Below are 8,544 nucleotides of genomic sequence, written 5' to 3'. Positions count from 1 at the left end.
TTACATATTTAATTACATAATTATGTTTACCGTAAGGTGCGCTGTGATCAAAACCTGGACCATTTGTGTGCATTAGTGACTGGGTTCTGATCCACTGCTCTATTCACTACTCAATCCAATACTCGACCCACTGCTTGATCCACTACTCAAATTGTAGCTATTTGTGTGTTTCTGCCTGGGTTTTAGTTAAACTCAGTCATCATAGAGGAAACTTTACGAATACATTCAATAATGCTCCTATGCAATATGCAATATATTCAAAGCAATCGCACTCAATCCACAGAAAACTGAGGGTTCTAAACTGGATCATGGGCCAACACAATCCCATCAATTGTAGCTATGTGTGCCTTCTGTCCTAATAGCTTTGCCTAGAGCAGTTGGGGTGCCTGAATCTATCCTCTACTTTTTGGTACCTATTCAATATGCAAGCATGAGTCTCCAGGCTCATCTAGAGATAAATGATGGGCTTTATTGCACCTTTTATAATTTGTAGACCGAACTCTCTATTTTTATCTTCTTTCCTGAGGCTAATGGTGACATTTTACAAATTAATTGGCATTAGCTTCACAATCTGCAGCAGAGAGTTTTATCATTAAAAATGAATATCATTTCAGACCTGGTAAGACCCTGCAGAGATAACTGTCATGATATGTGTCACTTTGGTCATTCTGCAAGTGGCTAATTCAGGGCTCCCATCCCAGCATTATCAAATATGTTTGATGGAGGCTGCTTGCTCAAATATGTGGTACAACAGTTATGTGACCTGTTTGATGAAAAACAGTCTAGTGTGGACTTCGTAGATATCAGTGACAGACCCAGATGTGACTATATTGTAAATTCTTCCTTCTTTATTGAAACACATCCATTTCTTATTCTATGTAACACGGTTTATAATTATTAAATTGCACTTTAATGTTAAATAAAATATACCTTAGACGACATTTTTCTCCCGTTCATATTCAATTGTCCTTTTGTTCCATTTGGTCCTTCTATAAGTTAACTTCTCTAATCAGAATAGACGATATACGAATTTGTTTTTTCCTTTTTTTTTTTTATTTTGAATTTACCATTTTTTTCCATGCCTGTTTATAAATGTGTTTAAATAATTAATGTTTCATAACATTTTTCTGCGTTCATAATTTGCACATAAATGATATGCATATTTTTATGCAGGTTTTTTTTTAACTTAGTTTCCAGTGCAGTACGGGAGAACTGTGCATTAGGGTTTGCATCACGAATCTCCTCACCTTTAGAACTTACTGTCAGTCTAATATTTGCTGCTTGAAGAGCCTGTCCCAAGGGGATGTCGAATTTAGTATTTTAAGCTTGATAGAACCTGGGTAACATAAAATAAATAGGACATTCTAAACTGAAGTGGATCTTTTAACGTCACATTCTGGCAAAGTTTTTTCAATGGGCTAAAATGTTGCTCTAGGCAACAGTCATGCCATTGGCCATTAAAAAGGAAGTAAAATATATTTTCTTCTGTAATTTAACAAAGCCATTAATGATTGGCTTCTCTGTTTAATCTCTGTGAATGTTGTAGACTCACACAGTCACTTCCTCATGAATGTATGATTACCTGATTGTGATGAGAAACAGTACCTTGCATCGGGAAAGTACTTAAGTGTCCTCCAAATGCATTTTGAATAAACGCTCTTAACCTAATAACAATGCTATGTGTGACTGTAGCATGGAAGTTAGTTCAACAGTAATTATTGGATTATATAGGATTTAGCTGAGCAACACTTCGTAGAACCCTATAATAATACAAATGAAACATAATTATGTGTTTATAAATAAGAGCATTCAAACTAGGAGAACAACTGACTTTTTAAGATTCAGGGCTGGAGTTAGAGCCTATTAAGCCTGGTGCTGCTTATTATGATGGGTCTATTCACGAACCTTATAACATGTAATCAATAAATAGTCATACCTCCCAGGTGTCTTGTATCTGGTGTAGGTGGTACTGGAGGGTCACTTGAAGGATGCCTTTTAAGCCTCCACATACCCTTTATCAATCTCTATGTCCATCTTACACCTCAACAGCTCCCATCTCCTCTCTCTCACTAATTCTAAACTCGGAATCCTCTGTGTTCAGGACTCGCTGGACCACTCCTCTCCTTCCCTTCTAACTAGTTGGCAGAAATTTGCTCTGTTAAGCCGTTAGAGAGATAGAAGCAGCAAAAGTATTGCACAATGCACAATGCCTGATGTCAGCTTTAAGTTATTTTGTAGCAAGCCAGTCCTCAATCATTCATTTCCTGCATCCCTCCTAAGTTCCCATTCTGCATCCCCTCTGCACATTTTAGAGCAAGAAAATGCAAATAGTAGTATATTTTTAAAATCATGTATTTTATTTAAATGTTTTGTGTGTGTGTGTGTGTGTGTGTGTGTGGGGGGGGGGGGGGGTTATTGAGTATTGAGCCTATTCTCTAGGCATGAACCTGGAGCTGCTTTATATATAGATAGAGGCGGACAGATAGATGGATAGATTGATAGATAGATAGACAGACAGACAGACAGACAGACAGATAGATAGATACCTATACACACGTAATGGCATGTAATTAAACTAATTAAGCTAAGACTTCTTCTGAGAAAAACATAAATGCATTTAATAATAATTTATCACATTTACAACTATTTTATTTTGTAAAGAAAAAATAAGCACATCATTATTTAAAATGTGGGATGCAAAGCTCACATATCAAGTTAGGACAAACAATTTATTGTAAAGACTGCAGGTTTTTTTTTTATAAACTTTTAGATATTTTTAAAATTATTTTTTGTACTCTTAACAGAAGTAGTGCAATGTTTTAAAGTATTAGCTGGCAATTCTTTCAAGTGGATTAGAAAAATGGGCATAAAGCATATTTTATTTTAAAAGGACACTATAATCACCAGAAACCCTAAGCTTAATATAGTAGGTCTGGTGTCTATGTCTGTCCCTGCCGTCTTTTGAATGTAAATGATGCCTTTTCAGAGAAAATGTAGTGTTTACATAGGTGCCTAGGAACACCTCTAGTGGCAATCGCTTAGACGGCCACTACAGGTGTTTCCTGTGTCAGTGCTGTACATTGTGCAACATTGGAGTTCAGCTTCTCCACGCTCTGTATGGAGGCGATGAACTTTCCAAATAGAGATGCATTGTTTCAATACATCTCTTTGAGGAGGAGCTGACTGGCGCAAAATTGATGATCTCAGCCACGAAGTTGGGGCCAACTGCGGAGAGACCGGCGCAGCGTGGGAAAGAGGTGAATAAAAACCCCTTTTCACTGCTCTGACAGGGCGAATGGGACCTAAACAGCCACACTACAAGTTGCACCCCCAGCACATATGACTTAGGTAGCCCAGAACTTTGCTCCAGGCTGCCTAATGCCAATTCTGTGCATAAATTCCATCTGCATATCCACTGCATGCTAGTGACAGATGTAACTGCTGATCCCTTATGGGAGAAGCTCTTGCCTCCTCTCCCTCCCTCCTACCAATCTCATTCACATTTTTTTTAAATCCCCATCCTTCCTACCTTTCTCCCTTTCCCCCGCCCTACATACCTTCCCTTCGCCAGTTCAGAGTGCACATATGATTGGATCTCATCGCGACTCCCATGACATCAGACAGGGATGCGCCGAGCACCATAATGCCAATAGGGCTTTATTCTATTGTCAGTGAAAAATGGTTGGAGAAACTCTTTAAAGATGTCCTGATGGATACCTAGATCACATTTGAACTCATCTTCCTCCTTGTTCATATTCAGAAGTATACAATAATTTTTGAGTTCTCACCAGGAATTTTAATTACTAGACCTAAAAAGTCAGATTGGAAGAAATATGACTGGTTGTTTTCTGTTCAACTATTTTGACCTAAATTAGCTTTTTTCGATTATCTATCCCCACTTAGTGAATAAGCCTGATTGTGTCATGCAGGATCATGTACCTGGAGAGGGAGGATGGTGTTTACAGTTCCTCTGTACTATCCATATCTCTTATAGAACAATTAGTATTGGTACTGTTTCAGATACAACACTGGAGCAGAGGATAAGGTAAACAGGACTTCTGATGGCAATGGATCTGTAATGCAATGCCAAACAAAATGAAGGCTCGTTGTATAGGGTATTGTAATTAAAGAGTCATCTGTGATACATTTCAGCTAAATTCAATAAACTGACTCCTAAACAAACTCCATAGGTGATTTTTACAGAAGCCTAATATCCCCAAGTTGACACTACTTTCAAAAAAGAGTAATCTTAGTGCCTGTGTGTGCTATAGGGCCGGTTCTTGTGTGAAATTTTCAGTCCTCCTGGTGTTGAGCGCTAGCGGGTGGTCTAGTTTCCCCATCTGCCGTTGTCAAAATGGCCCCTATTACCCTGGGGGGAGGAGGGGGAGGTCTCAGGGGAGCTATATGTGGGTGGCTATAGGGTGCCCATGGTTGCATGTACTAGTGTGAGTGTTCTGTAGCAAAAAGCTGCAAAGAAATAGGCTTAAAACAAAGCAAACATTTAACGATAATAGGTTCAACAGGTTTTCAAGTTCAGCGGGTACAGCAAGTGGTGTTGCTGAGGTATGGTGGCTGGTAGGCCAGGTAACTTTTGGTCTGCCTCAGGTTTTGGCTGCTGCTTTGGTGGCTGTCGCGGCTCATCTGGATACAAATGGGACCACTGTTGCGGGGTTCCAGGTGGAGCCTTGTGCCGGCGCGGAGCTGGTCTCCATGGGGAGATGAGGGATCGTACGAACCCACACTACGAAACACAGCAAGGAATACCCCAACGTAGTACGGCCCCAGCGTAAGATGATACACCACAACCACCCGGCTCCAGGCCCCCGTTCCTGGTCACCTAAGCCCATACAGATAACTAGTACCTCCCTGAGAATGTTTCTATCATAATGTTTTACTAGTATATGCCACACGATTACCAACTTTATTGAAACTACTGCCATTCCTAGCTTATCTCAACTTATAAACAAAAATGTGCACCTTTTTTGCAATGTTACTGTGATAATCTTGTTGCCCAATTTTTGTGTGCTGTTGTGGCACTTTCTCTACGCCTGTAACCGCCTATGCACAACAAAAAAAAAGAATAAAAAAAAAAAAAGAGTCATCTTTGATAAAATAATTTGATTTACATAAAGAGGAAGTGAATTTCATAATTGGATTGCCAACTACCCAGTTTATAAGACAGAACATTTATATCAGTAGAGTAAAATCAATATCATGCTCAGAATGATGTATTTTGCAAAGTGAAACACATGAAATCTCCTATTTGAAATCATGATTACACATTTTTTAAAAGGTATAAATAAGATACTTGAACAGATCAAACATTTTACCACACGTAGCTTTATTGAAATGGAACAGATATTACTTTTTCCTTAAATAAAATGTATTTTTTCATGTTATTTATTTTTTACAACAAGTGTAAAATTTTATTTTTTATTTTTTCACGGTAAGTTATACAGGATTTTTTCCTTAGAAGTAAAAATTTTGTTATAGGTTTTTCTTTTTTTCTTTTATTATTGAAAATGTGTATCAAGGACCTGAATTAGATAGGTAGTCGAGGAAAGGTTAATATGAGGATATGAAAACCACAGTACAATTTTAAAATTCTTAGGTTGTTTAGTGGTATCTTAAATGGCAGTCGTTTTTCAGAAAGATATAAATCGAAGATTTGTAAACAAGTTTTGACACTCTACCTAAGGAGCTATCATCTGCGACTACACTGATGGCAGTGATAAAGCTAGACTGAGCTACACCATTCCAAAAAAGATCACGGTATAGAAAGATCACGGTGCAAAAGAAGGTTAGTACATTGAGTGGATTACAGTTTGGCACCTCAAGTTTCATGTAAAAACAGCATAAAATACTTTAGATAAATCCAGTGCACTGTCAGAAAACGAAAACTTAAAAATAAATTAATTTAAAAAAAATAAAATTAAAAAAATTATAGAAACAATTTGGGCATTGTCATTGTATTTTAAAAGCACTGACTTGCCAAAAAGAACACACATTTCACATGTAAAATTCAAATAGTACAATAGCATAATAAAGCAAGATTTGTTTTTAATTCACGCTCACAGATATTAAAGTATAAATCTTTTTTTTTTCTTTTAAGATAAATATGTATGTATGTATGTACCTATACAGATACGGGTGCATATAAAGTATATATAAAACTATACATACATACTATATATGCGCATACATACTATATATATATATATATATATATATATATAAAAATAATATTTTACAACACATAAAATAATTGTTTGGTGCAACACTAAATACTAACATTGTGATGGAATGAACGGTAGCTCAGTAAATATATCTTTCCAGTAAAAAGGCAGTGTTTCCTTAAAAAATTTGGTCCACATCCTAAACTTTTCAGCTACCGTAAATATTAAAATGGAAAGCTGTCAAATTTATACTATGTGTTGTGATTCAATGGGAGATTTCGATCGATTTTGTATTTTGTATTTAGTTATGATTTTGTTTTTCTATAATTTTTTTTTGTGAGCAAGGTGACATCTCAGCGGCAGTGTTGGTTAAATTGGCCCCTTAAAAACACAATAGTTTAATACAGGTTCTGGAAAACAAAATATCCAAAGATAAGTAGACAAAGTTCATAATTAGGAGGCTTTTTTTTTTCATCATCACTGTTTCAGGGTTGATGTTTTATTTTCTGCTTCATCTTCAAATGTCTTTATTTATTTATTTTTTCTCCAGTTTTCTTGTCTGCGGGAGGAGAAGATGGGTAGAAAACCAGTCAAGTAGCATACGGACATTTCACTGTTCATTTACAAGCACACATTGGCTTTCGAATCCCAAATAAGAAAGCGGTGGCTTATTTCTTGTGTACATCCTCATGCCGTATGATTTTGTACGTAATCCAGTAAAATATGTTAAAAATGAGGAACGCCAGTGGAAAGGCAGCCCGAGATATTGTATCAATCCTTTTTGCACGATCCACAAATTTCTTTTTGATTGACTCTGCATCTTTTGGTTGAACAGGAGGTGGTAAAGGGGGTGGTGGTTTCACGGCAGTGCCATCCTTAACTTGTAAACAATGACCCATCCCATATCCGCTAAAGTTAAACCGACTCTCGCGGGAAACATCGTCATCCTATGAGACAAAGAGAATATGCAATCAGAAAAGGTAACATTATAGATGCATTCTATGTAGGCAAAATATAAGCTGCATATTGGCAGGAACGATAAAAAAAAATATGTACACATATTTATCATTTTTGTTTTATGTAGTTTTAAAAATATAAATAAATGAGTCTACCTACCACCCCTACCTCTAAAATGAATTTAGGAAGGAGCTGGATTGTGCTATGCTAGTCTCTGTAAGTTGTCACGTTAAGTAAGTTACAAGCAGAAAGGTTGGCAGAGAAATGCACAGATGATCTCCTGGGACTTTTCACATTCATTTGGGTACAGATCACATAATCATAGTGGAAGATTGAGCTTTAAATGACACTTTAACTTGGTTATTTACTAAAAAATGTATGAACTCTTTTTTTCAGTAGGAATAAGATAAAAAAGAGAATAAAATAAAATGCTGTCTTTCAAACACTTGCATTTGCAGTGGTAAAACATCCCAAAACCTAAACTAAAACAAAAATATATATAGTCATATGGTGGTTTTGTGTGTGTATGGTCCTATAAAACCATCTCCTTCATTTTTCACCTAGAATTTATTATTATTATTGGCATTTATATAGCGTCAACATGCAGTCTATTACCACAATAATTTTGCCTGTGTGTTATGAATGGTTCATATCTGCAAAATGTGCAAAACATGTTGTATGAGTTAGTAGCAAATAGACACGAGTTCACACATGCACCCCACATTCACTTAGGTACTATGATAAAACAAGAAATGGTAAATGGCACAATGTTATATAATGGTATAAAGAAATAAATTCACTATATATTTTCAAATGCTGGAACCATTCAGATTCATTTTGAACATGAAAATAATTTGATTTACTACTTAAACTGCTCATATATTATATATATTATTTTCTATTATTACATAAAAATGGGTATGAAAACAGACAATTTTTTAATTTGCTCAGAAGAGCAACACTTTATTTAAAACACTCAGCATGCAACGTGTGCAGGTTTTTTTCTTTATCAATAATGGCTACCCTTTGGCACCCCAGCTGTTGCGGACTAGGAAAGGTAGTTCTCAACAGCTGGAGTGCCAAAGGGTAGCCATCACTGTTCTAGATGGTACAAAGCTGACTGAATTACAAAACGCTCATTTTAAAGTCAGTTGGAATTCACGAACAAAAGACCAGCCAGTAACATAACAGCGAGATCCAAAATGACTAAGCTTTAAATTAAAACATTCACACAGCAGCAGAGACAGTAAGAGAGGCATCCTAAGCAGAACCCTAGTGGGTAGGGTATTAAGACAGAATGATTACATTTGGCTGGACGAAAACAAAACAGCAGGGGACATGCAATGTGATCAACACAGCCAAGGTACGATAATGTGCTGTAAATAATGGTTTAAAAATAAAAGTAAAGCGA

General features: G+C 36.4%; 1 protein-coding gene across 4 annotated transcripts in view; it reads right to left on the bottom strand.

Moving 5' to 3' along the window:
* Nucleotides 1–6,269: 6,269 nt before the first annotated feature.
* GLRA2 (glycine receptor alpha 2) overlaps nucleotides 6,270–8,544 on the bottom strand; it is a 244,097-nt gene continuing 241,822 nt past the window's right edge. For all 4 annotated transcript variants that reach the window (XM_063449052.1, XM_063449043.1, XM_063449061.1 and 1 more), the window contains one exon: nucleotides 6,270–7,123. In XM_063449052.1, the coding sequence (XP_063305122.1) occupies nucleotides 6,845–7,123 (279 nt within the window). In that variant the 3' untranslated portion in view covers nucleotides 6,270–6,844. The remainder of the gene's footprint in view (nucleotides 7,124–8,544) is intronic.

This window comes from Pelobates fuscus, chromosome 1 (assembly GCF_036172605.1).
Source record: "Pelobates fuscus isolate aPelFus1 chromosome 1, aPelFus1.pri, whole genome shotgun sequence".
NCBI lineage: Eukaryota > Metazoa > Chordata > Amphibia > Anura > Pelobatidae > Pelobates > Pelobates fuscus.
This window is presented reverse-complemented; position numbering and strand designations above follow the sequence as displayed.